This window comes from Talpa occidentalis, unplaced genomic scaffold, assembly GCF_014898055.3.
Source record: "Talpa occidentalis isolate TD23 unplaced genomic scaffold, MPIMG_talOcc4v2.1 talOcc4.2, whole genome shotgun sequence".
NCBI classification, from domain to species: domain Eukaryota; kingdom Metazoa; phylum Chordata; class Mammalia; order Eulipotyphla; family Talpidae; genus Talpa; species Talpa occidentalis.
In genome coordinates, this window is record NW_023602073.1 from 75,083,782 (window position 1) to 75,096,365 (window position 12,584).

At 33.4% G+C, this 12,584-nt stretch overlaps 1 protein-coding gene across 1 annotated transcript in view; it reads right to left on the reverse strand.

Annotated features, from left to right (window-relative positions):
* COL21A1 (collagen type XXI alpha 1 chain) overlaps positions 1 to 12,584 on the reverse strand; it is a 147,876-nt gene that overhangs the window by 18,905 nt on the left and 116,387 nt on the right. The window contains exons 18-19 of the mRNA XM_054698891.1: positions 3,111 to 3,155; positions 1,237 to 1,290 (exon numbers count right to left, since the gene is read on the reverse strand). Coding sequence (XP_054554866.1) covers positions 1,237 to 1,290; positions 3,111 to 3,155 — 99 coding nt within the window. The remainder of the gene's footprint in view (positions 1 to 1,236; positions 1,291 to 3,110; positions 3,156 to 12,584) is intronic.

A 12,584-nucleotide genomic window follows, 5' to 3' on the forward strand; every position in this document is an offset into this window, starting at 1 on the left:
TATAATTTAGAATCTAAGTTAAATACCATTTCATATAACATTAATGTATAATAAAACAAAAACATTAATATTCTTATATATTAATATATCAATATATACCAAAAACATTCTCTTAAACATGACAAAAATGTGATGTGCAAAAAATATTCAACTAAAATCATCAGAAAACAAACTCAAATAGTTATATTGAAAATATGTCATCACTACTACATTTTGCTATCCATTTATGAGGTTACGGCAAGTATAATATGCAAAATATACCAGTTCACAGCATAGTATATAAAAAGTTAGAAATGTTAAATAAAGATATTTTTGAAGTTAAATGACATTATATTTCAATAACTTAATTTTCTGGTGGCTAACAGATACTGATAAATAGTTTTGTTTTATTATTCTAAGGAACAAATAAAATGCTTAGTGATGGTGGAGGTGGATGAAGAGTATTTCATTATAAGGGATAAGAATCTTGTTTTAATGTCCCAACAAGCTGAATCCCTAGTTAAAGGATAATATCTTTCTTATTTAGTTCTTACTTCACATGCAAAATTAACCAAATCTTTCACAAAAGAACTAAGTGAAATGTTTTCTTTCTAACTCACATAATTAAATCAAAAAGTCATAACCCATAAAGAAAAGAAATGGCCTGTTTTACTTAAAGGAAAAAAGTATTAATTCTATTAATTATTAATAATTATTAACTATTAATTATTATTAATGCTATTAATTCTAGCAGTAACTTAGAATCTTGCACATGCAAGATAAAATTTTCATAATACATAATATCAAATTAATATGTTCCTTCCACAGCCAAAACTTTCAAAATAGTTTGTTCACTAGTTTGGGATCTTCCCATACTATGTCTTCTAATGTATTTTCCATCATTAATGTAATAAATTTGTAATTTTATTAAAATTTATAAAGAACATTGAGTTTTAGACTTGTACTTAGTAAATATTAGTGAATAGCTAGAATATTTGCCTTCTGGTTTTATTTTAGCTATGGTAAGAGTTCTTCATCTTTATTTGGGTAGCCAGCTTTTGAGAATTTAAAGAAATGTAGACTCTTCTAGAAAAATGGACATAAATAAACACATTCTTTTTCATACATATGCATGGAGTTTCTGGCCCCAAATACCTGAGTACTGCTTGCCCTCCAGCTTTTTGAACTCCAGAATAAGAGTTCTTTATACACATTAACAATATCTCAAACATCTTGATAATAATGACATTTACATACAGGTATCCCTGGAGCTCCTTTTTTCCCCATAGGTCCTGTAGGTCCAATTTCTCCCTAAAAACAAAATACAGATCAAAATTAAATTACAAATTATCAATTTATTTCCAGGAATTTCTTATCAAAGTACTATGGAATAAATATTCAGTATCAATTTTTCTGTTTTTCTACTTTCTCTCCCTTTATTGTAAGAAAGGAACAAGATATGGCTGAAAACCAAAAATTCAGGCATCTAACACCTTAAAGACCTGGAACTTGTGTCTGTGGTTTTAGTGTGTCAAAAATTGAATTATGAAGTCAGGTTTCATCCCTACTAGTTATTAAAAGCAAGACCTAGCAGTTCACACAGTATTGGAGAGATGAAACAACAGGAAAAAAAATATCAAGAATATACTTTTTATTACCACAGAATTTAAAAGCACAAAATAATAAAGAAAAAAATGATGGTATGGAATAACAGCAACTTTTAGGAATGTGGCTGACTAGGTGCTCCACAGGATTCTTTGAATTTAGGAAAAAAAAAATGAAGGAGCAGCCTATGTGAGAGAGTGCTGATTTTATGAATAGTAGAGGAGGTCTTCAAAGATCTCTTACTTTAATAAAATATACTCTGATTTGGGGCAATGAAGATTTGTGCAGGAACCTTTCACGAAGTAGGGGTCAAGAAGACTGGTAGGTGTCTGAGAGTGCACACTCATTTCTTGGTAAACTTAATATTAGGGCAGTTGTGGGAAGAGGACTGGAATCTTTAATACCAGTGGTGACATTTCAAGGGGGCTAAAACAGTACCTTTAGCTACCAGCAGGAGACAGTTCTCCAAACCACAATTAGGAAGACAGGAATCCCACCAATTAAAATGAAGCAATGAGCTCATAATCAATAATAAAGAAAGAGGCGGCTGCAAACTATAGACTGAGAATCAACAGGAATATTAACTGGAGATAGTGAAAATGTCAACAATAAACTTTAAATTTATGACATCTTTGCACATTAAATAAAGGAATTATGAAAGACTATTAGGGCTGAAAATAGAGTGTGAATAATAAAAAGGTGTTATCAAAAATTATAACTTTCAGAAATGAAAAATGATTGTCTAGATATTTTTAAAATCAATTGGTTGTTTAAACAGATTAGAGATAGTAGTGGTTCACTAGAAAATATGTCCAAAATTTTTAACTATAATTTAACACAGACTAGTGGATATGAAAATAAGAAAGTATTTAAAGATGCAGAAGACAAAAGTAGGAGGAATAAATTAGGTCTAATTAGAAATCTGTAAGAGACAATAGAGAGGATGAACAGCAGTAATATGGAGGGAGAGGTTGATGGCTCCAATAGTTAAATAATCCCACAAAGCCAGGCAGCAACAAAATTTCCTTCAGGATGTATAAAGAGAAACACATGCTTAGATGCATCATAATTATAACACACAAAACAAAACCCCTTAAAGACTCCAAAAGGAAGGAACAGGTCACTCTGACAGAGTGAGAGCAGAATCTTTGTGTGTAATAATGGAAGTCAGGAGACAGTAGAAGAAAATTTCGACATGTTTAGAGAAAATCACATCTGCACTAAAGGAACTTCTAAAGGTATAGCTCATGAAGTAGCAAATTCATCTCAAATGAAGGTCCAAGAGAACATTATAGAAAAATAAATAAGTAAAACAAAAAACATATTCAAATCCAAATTAATATTATCTGAATAAAGCAAACAAAAAATTAACATTGTAGTTCAAAATAATAGCATCTGAAATTATATTTAAACAGTTAACAGTGGCCAAAAATTTGTAGAAATGTATTCTATGTGAAGATATCAACAACCTTATCCTCTTAAAAGTAATTTCAGGCATAAGTCATTCAACTTTCATTAACATTCACCTTTTGTCCTGTTAAACCTCGGTTTCCAGGAAATCCTGGAATTCCCTGAAAAGAAATAAAAATCAAGTTTTAATAAAAAATTTATAGACAGCCATTAAAGAAGAATCAATCATTATTGGACTTTTAAGTTGTACATAATGCATAATTACAAACATATCATCTATATTACAGTATAACATTACCATTTATAAGCAATTTTGGAAAATAGATTTATGAGATTCAGTATTAAGAGTTACTGATCTTTAAAGTTTTAAATAAAGGCTTACAGAGAGAAGCTATGAGGAAATTAATCTTGATTCTTTCAGAACATAAGTGGGAAATAAAAAGAATATTTCATATGAGCATATTGCTGTATTGCAACAAATAAAGCAAGAAAAATTATCAAACGATATGACTATATTTAATACAAGTTTCAAGGGCACTTACACTAGCAACCTTAATTAAAAACTACTAAAACTAAATATTTTCATCAAATTGTATACCTTGAAAGACCCAGGAACCTAACTATGTTTAAAACTGCAATCTTTCAGGCCTCCCTGGTAGTACAGGGAGTTAAGCACAGCACTGTGAAGCTATCGCAGTCTCTGAAGCACGAGTTCGATCTCACATGGTGCAGCAGACCTTTCCTGACTTGCCCGCTGTTACACTCAGCAGTGTATTTCAGAGGATCTGCCTGTTCTGCTCCCCACTCTGTCTCTGGTGAATCCTCTCACCTCCTACACCTCTGGCCTGTTCTTATATGCATAAATAAATAAATCTTAAAAAAATAAAACGTTTAAAAATAAATAAAACTGCAATCTTTTGCTAAGTGATTCCATTGGTGATAAAATCATAAAGAATATGCAAATCAGTTTGCTGAGAGACAAAATAAATGACACAGAACTCTCACATTGCTGCACCCAAATGTATAAGTTCTCTAACAAGACTCAGAAAAAAATAATGTAAATTCTATAAATTGAAAATAAGAAGCACATTTATTAGTGGGAAAGAGTGTCATTCAATACACTTACCAATATGAATATTTATCACCAAAAACAAACCGTAACAGTGCTAATCAATGAATCATTTCTTATTCATTTTTCTTCACTCCTTCCCTGATGATACTTAAATTGAAAATTAACACTTGTTCTGTTCAGTTGCCACTATCAATGAGATCCAGTATCTTCCATTACAGGGAGCTTGCCATTATTTTGATTATTACACCTTAACTTTACTAACACAAAACTCATCAATGTGTTAGCCATAATTATAGTGCAAGGCACAAGCATATAGTTCTAGTTTTAAAATCTAAGCTTGAATCATAAATTGGAATTCAATTTGATTCTATTCAGCTCAATTTGCCATGGCACTATGTCCTATGCAGAGATCAAAAGTTGTATGTGAGCAATGACGATCAACAACGAACTCAGTCTTCCTGAAAGAAAGTCTTTAAAAGCACTAAATACAGAGTAATATAAAAAAATAATTCAAACTAACATCATAAAACATGAGCAAAGGGCTTCCTATAATATTTGGCATGAAATTATCCCATTCAAATACACACATGCACATAGATGCAAACTCCCTGTTTAGATTAAGTGCTGAACTTAAATAAAATGTGTCTATAAAATCTTCTGTGATACAAGGTGGCCACACATTGTTCCAGAACTGGAGCTGCTGTGTCAATACAGTATCCCGAGGCTTTGGGAATCCCTAAGGAGCCATGCAATTGCCCATGACACTGTCAGATCTGAGAAATGGATCTTCTTGCAGATTCCTTTATTATTGAGGGTTGCATTACTATTTAAGTTCCTTTGCCTTTCAAGGATCTATGATATAAGTGGGAATTAGTTACAGATATTCTGACTCTACTTCTGTTTCTGAAGATCCGTGCAGTGTCACCCTGAGAAAGTCATACCCAGGTATCCCTGATCAGAACCCCCACCTCCACATCTCAGGAGTCCTTGAGCATCCTAGTTTACAATCTGGATCTGATTTGATACCCTTTCATCTAATTCCAACACTGTTATTTTTATATTAGTGAAGTCATAAATTATATACTACTTCAATATAGTGAATACTGAGTGTATTGGGGAGAAGGACATTCCAGATTACAGTCATTTTCCTGTAGTCTTAAGTTAGTTAAATGCATCAAAATGCATTTCTTAGTTATGAAATTATAGCCAATTATACCACAAACAATAAAAATTATTTTATCAATATCAAGGAAAAGATACATAAAACATTATGTTTAAAAATGTGAAACTAATTTGTAAATGTAATTCTTGGAAAAACTAACATAATAGCATGAGCACTCATGGGATAAAGGACTGTTAAGAGGGAGAATGATTCAGAAGAACTGAAATCATTCAGAGCGATAGTAGTTAATAAATAAAATTTTCCTAGAATTTTTCTGGGCTCCCAATAAGTTTACTGAAATTGATTGAGCTTTGTCAAATATACTAGGAGAAATATAATTCAAAAGCTTTTGAAAATTACCAGTTTGTTGATCCAAAGGTATTTAGTAACAATTGCTTCATAGAGAAAATGTTTGTCCAAGCACTATTTTATACTTAATTTTTCAGCCAGTGCGGTTTTGGTTTCAGGGAACTGTGAAAATGTGTAAGTAACAAAAGCAACAAACATTTTATTTGGAAAGAGTAAACAGACATTTTCTCCACTTCTGCAATTTCAGTTGGGTTTGAGGAAGAGAAGAAAATCTGGAAAATCCTGCATAATGTTGTAGTGAAAGAATGTTGACATGAAAAAATATCTTAGAAGCTTTTCTGTGACCACTAAACCACCATTGCATAGCAAAAAAGTTATTAAAATGGAAATATTTAATTTAGAATAAAGGATTTGGTCCTGATATCCTATAGACTACTTTATCATTAAGAAAAAGTGCCTTTATGAGTACATTACTCATAAGGACAAAATATCAGGTTATACTTTCCCACATACCATGAATGTGTATACATTACTTCCAAAATTAGAGCTTCTTGAGTTGTATCTGCTTTTAATTAATGCAATATTTTCAATGTACTAAAAATCATGTCTAACTGATAAGTAGTATTTTTAAATAAAAAATTTCCTCTTTTTTAGACAGTGGTAAAGACAATATCACACAGTTATCAAAATACTGGAAACACATTATATTTTCTTCTAAGCTTTCAAAAAATATATGTTCACTCCAAAAGATTCAATAAAAGAAAAGTCCTAATGTTGAAAGTATCATTCTTACTAGCTACAAAGGTGGCAAAGATTATTACTAAAGAGCATAGTGGAAACTGGGGAAAGCCAAAACAGAAGGAAGCAGTTAGAAGTTTAGACACTGGAGTCAGCCAGTCCATTATTCAGTAGTGGCTAAGTGACTTCATGCCAGTTATACAAACTTTAAGTTCACAATATCTCCATTTGTTAAATGTTTAATAGTTTTATTTTGTTTTTTTAAATATCCATTAATTTTTTCACAATACAGGATTTCTCCACTCAGATGTGGTCACCACAGTTTTCCCACCACCAAAATGTCCACAGTGGAGGTGCAAACAACCTAAAAGCCCCAAAACAGATGAGTTGATCAAGAAGATGTGGTACATGTACACAATGAAATACTACTCAGCCATCAAAAAGATAAGCCTATGCCATTTGCGGCAACATGAATGAACCAGAGAGGATTATTCTAAGGGAAGCATGAGTCATACACTGTTTTCAGAGCTGATAAATGATCCTTTGCTTTAAGTCAGTTCAATTTATCAAGAGATACTTTATACTTAATTTGTAAGAAAGAGATTTTCATCATAAAAGCCTAGACCCTAGACCCTATAAAATTTTAAAAGAAATTTATATTTTATTATCTTGTGTTGACAATCTCCACTGGACTAAATTCATTGTGAGCCATTAGAGTTGCATGGCCCTGGAATGTATTCATAAATTCTAGTTTACTCATGATTAACATAACTTTGGTAAAAATATACCTTTCTCTTTTACAACCCCAAAAGTGTGTCTATGCCAAGAGCCTTTCAAAGCTACAATCTTCCAAAGAACCAAAATTAAAACAAAGCATGACTTAACTAGGCATATCTACTTCAAAGAGAGGAATATTCAGTTCAGTATCCACAAATACAAAAGTGATTTTTATAAGCCATTTAAGTACCTAGTACTATTATAACCAGTAACTGTAATGTACATACCTGATTATCAAAAAAATGCATATTGATATAAACAAATTATTTTCAAGTGTGCTTTCTCAGATATTCCCCCTGTATTGCAATATCCCCTTATATACACCTAGAACATAAATAATTTTATGGTGTTAATTCTTAGAGATAATCAAGCATTTGTCTAGCATTCACTATGATAACCATACCCAAGCTTTTTAAAAATAATTTCTAAAACAGCAAAAAATAAGAAGGGCATTCACAAAAAGAAATGATTTAGTTATCAAAATGTGCACTCCAAATCATAAAAACTGTAGTTGTTTTCACAGTCAATGAGAAAGTATGAAATGTAAAAATGAATGAATGTAAAACATTCACATTTTACCTGCTAAATTAGTGATTTATATAGATCATAATAATTATTAAAATAAATAAACCTCATCTTAACACTGTTTTCTTAATTCTGTAGTTTTCAAGTTTTGAAAGTGGAGAATTAATTCATTAATTCAAGAATATCATGAGTACCTATATCAAAAGTTTTTAATGAAGAGTATGCAAAAACCACCCCAACACCCTGTATAACTAAATAAGATAATTATAGAGTTGAACTCCCAAAAACCTTGAAATTTAGATTCAATCTCCTATATACATGGTAATTTAAATTTCTCTCAACCATTTTCTTCAACAGAGATGGATGTAATCAGCCCCATTCCCGTGAGACTATGGCACCTATGTAAGCAGCAACAACATTCTATTTACTCAGAAGACATGTTATTCAGAATTATGCACAATTTCGTAAGTTCCACTGCATTTATGCCTCTTGACATTTCAAGATTCAGTAAAGCTCTTTTACATTATAAAAGTAATGAACACAGAAGAGGAGGATTTGATAAGTATATTTTAATGTATATCAATGGTCTTACAATGACATTTTGAAAAATTTCTTCAGAATAACAACAAAAATGAGCAGTACCACAGATGCAGAGCTTCTACATTTAAAATTTACAGTGTTACTTTATAAAGTTGATGGTGATCTGGTTTTACTATGCCAAGTAAATCAGTAAGAAAGAATCAAACAGATCAATGATTAACCCTGTTGGGACTTTATTATATAATTTGCATAGATAATGGCTTGGTAAGGTTAAAGAAAAAGATATTTTTGCAGTCATTACAATGCCATATTTGTAGATATTGCAACCAAATTTAGTCACTTCTATAGATAAATCAGAGACTGATATTATTTACTTGAGATATAAACAACTTCAAAATATATACTCTAACTGTTCTAGGTACTTTCAATCAAGCTTTAAAAGATAACTCTGGAACTAGCAAGGCAATATTAGCACAATAATTACAACTGAATTTCCAAAATGTTCTGAATTGTTAAATGCAGGTTGCCTTCACACTAAGAAGTGCTGTGTGAAATTCTGAACAGCAGTTACAGGTCAAGGTTTCACTCAACACATACCAAGGCTGTGCCACTCCTATTGCCTGAAAGAGTGGGAAAAAAAGTGTTACAAATCTGTACAAAAGACTTTAAAAAATTTGCTATAAACTTACAAATCAAATAAGAACAATGACAGAACTAGTGGGGTTTTTTTCATGCTTACCTTTCTTCTTGATCTGAACAAAGTGTGTCAAGTGGGCAAATAAAGCCACCTCCACATTGCAAGCATAATAAAGTGGGTCATTCCGTGTTGGAAATCACATAGTCATACAACATTAACATTTCCCAAGAATTTATTAATATTTTATTCTATATGAATAAAAATGAAATGCCACATAAGCACTCCACAGAAAAGGTGATTAAACAAAAGACCTACTTGTTTCTTAAGTAAATGATGACTTGGACAGCCTCAGCAATGAACATTACACCATAAAGGCAAGTATTCAAGTGGTTTAACAAGAATTTGAAAGGCATGAGGAAAGGAAACACAAAAGCCTCTCTGAGCCAATGCTACCAAATATAGAAGAGTTATTCCCAAGTTTTCATCCCTAGAAAAATGATACAGCAAACATTTTCAAAATAAAAGTTTTGAAGACATCCTTAACAAAGAAACATGTACTAACCTCCACAGATCCAGAATACATGGCTTCTTCTCTCTTTCATTTTCATGTGGCTCCAGGGAATTCAGCTCAAAGGGGAGAACACATGCCCTGCCTACTAATCTTCTCCATGAGCCTTAAGGCTCCCTGTGCAAAATGGGACTGGTTATTGAGGAGAAAACTAGCAAATTTATGAATAAATGGCTCAGATGACCTGAGGGAAAATGTTACACTAAATACAAAATGTCCTTGGAAATGATCACCAGGCAAAAAATACATATGACAAAGAAGCAATTGAAACACTGATACTGCAGGTAATGTGCTCAGCAGTGATTAGCCAAAGCAAAGTAGCTGAACAATATGCTAAAGCAGGGCCTCCCCTGTGGCACAGCAGTTGAGCGCTGGGTTGTGAAGCTGCCCTTGGCCTCTGCAGCGCCGGTTTAATACCTGGCCGCCCAGCGAGGGTCTCACATGGCATGCAGACCTTTCCTGCAGCCCCTGCTCCCCTCAGCAGTGTACTTCGTCAGTCTGCCTGCTCTGCTCCCCGCTCTGGCTCTGGTGAATTCTCTCACCCTCCCACACTTCTGACTGTACCCAGTGCTTGTATAAATAAATAAATAAATCTATAAAAAAAAGAAAGAAAGAAAGAAAGAAAAAAACCAATATGCTAAAGCAGATTTTGTTAAAAATTAATGTTTCTGGGCCTCCCCTGGTGGCACAGCGGTTGAGCGCTGGGCTGCAAGGCTGCCCGCAGCCTCAGCAGCGCCGGTTCGTTCCCCAGCCACTGGCGAGGGTCCCACAAATTAATTAATTAATTAATTAATTAAATTTGTGTTTCCAGTTGATATTTTTCAACTCCTGGTGTGTTGCTGCTCCTGTACTACCCATTTCCCTCCCCATCGACCTAACCTCCCAAGGATAAAATCAGAGTGATTTTGTGAGATGTCAGGAAACACATTTCCAACAATTGAGGATCCTTTGAAGCAATCTTGACTGTTCTTCATTCCTTGGCACAAAAGTGAAAACATAACCTGACAAGATTAACATCTTTAAAAAAGAAAGAAATGCGCAAAACACTCAAAAGCCAGGCCCTAATTTTTTATAATGTATCACCAAAGCAATAACATGTTCACAAGATGAAACACAAGTAACGAAAATTGGAACGTAACACATAAAAGCCAAAAAGAATGAAGGGAAGAGTAAGCTAATAACTGGAACATGATTAACCCATGTTTCCCATGCTGATCCTTTCCTACACATACATATCCATATATTATACTTTAACTGTGGTTTATATACAAACACATTAAGTATCAGACCCTTATATTGTTCCAACTTTACAATATGATGAACTGCACACCAGAGATACATGTGCTGAAAGTTACTAAACAGAAAAAATACAAAAATATAGAAAAATGAGAAGTGGATATAACAAGTTTTAAAAAAATCATGAAAGTTCAAGTAAATTGAAGACACTGAAGACACAGAAAACAGTGGTGACTGAAGTGTCACCAAATTACCATTTAAATCTGTTTCTCTACTTTAAGTACATGTTTTTGATACTATGATACCAAAAGTTGTGACATACAGCTATAAAAATTCACATGTCTCACCATGCTAAGGACGAGACTACTTTCCTATGACTGCTGTAAAAAAAAAATTACTATGAACTTGGTAGCTTAAAACTAGAAATGTATTCTCTCTCAGTTCTCCAAACCAGAAGTTTGAGCTCAAAGTCAACAGGAATGCATTATCCCCAGAGAGTCTAGGGGAGAACCCAACCTTTGTCTCTTCCAACTTCTGGCAGGGCCAGCCTCTCTTGACTTGTGGTCACATTACTTCAGCTTCAGCCACCATGTTATTACTGCCTCTTCCTCTCTTCTGTGTGTGAAATTTCCCTTTTTCTTTCTCTTAGAAGGATACTTGTAGTAACATTTAGGGCCATCTGGGAAAGGCAATACAATCTTGCCTTCACAAGATTCTTTTTTTTTAAGATTTTATTTTTATGTTCCCCATACAATTGCACCCCCCTTATTTTGACCCCAATCTCTCCTTTCCCTGCCCCCCCATAGTGTGCCTCTGGTTAATAGTTGTTTATTGATTTTGATTTTTTCTTTCTTATAGTTATTGTTTTTCCTGGTCCCTTATTTAGGTTTTCTAGATTCCTGCTATGAGTGAGACCATCCAGTATTTTTCTTTCTCTTTCTGGCTTATTTCACTGAGCATGATCCCTTCCAGCTCCATTCATGTTGCTGCAAACTGCTTGTGTTTATCTTTTTTGATTGCTGAGTAATAGTCCATTGTGTATATGTACCACATTTTCTTGATCCAGTCATTATTTTTGGGCATTTGGGTTGTTTCCAAAGCTTAGCTATTGTAAATTGTGCTGCTATAAACACAGGGGTGCAGGTGCTCTTTGGAATAAATGTTTCTGTGTCCTTTGGGTAAATACCTAGCAGTGGAAACTCTTTCAAAAAATTGAAAAAGAAGGAATACTACAAAATATGTTCTACAAAGCCAACATTACACTAATACCAAAACCCAACAAAGACAGCACAAAAAAAAAGAAAATTACAGGCCAATATCCCTAATGAACACTGATGCAAAAATCCTCAACAAAATCCTTGCCATCAGAATCCAACAATGCATCCATAAGATAATTCACCACGACCAAGTAGGATTTATTCCAGGGACATACGGATGGTTCAACATCTGAAAATCAATCAACGTAATCCAACACATCAACAAAAAGAAATATAAAAACCATATGACAATATCCATAGATGCTGAGAAAGCTTTCAACAAAGTACAACACCCATTTATGATAAAGGCCCTTGAAATTCTCGGAATACAAGGAACATACCTCAACATCATAAAGGCCATATATGACAAGCCCACAGCCAATATCATTCTCAATGGTGAAAAGCCTTCACAAGATTCTTATCCACATTCGTGAAAACTCTTTTTCCAAATAAAGTAACACAGGTTCTGGGGATTAAGGCCTGATATTTCTGGGGTGTCATTTTTTGTCTTCCCTTTAGCCCACACACAGTCACATCCATCCCACATGCAAAATGCATTCATTCCATCCTAACATCCCCAAAGTCTTTACCCTTTACAGCAAATTTTTATCTAAATACCATCAGTTTGAAAGTCCCAAAGTCATTATTTAACTCATGTGTGGGTATGATTCATCCTGGGGAAAATAACTCTCCATCTGTGAACCAGTGAAACTAGAAAGCAAATTATCTACTTCTAAGTTACAAAGATATGACAGGATAGGGAAAAAGTT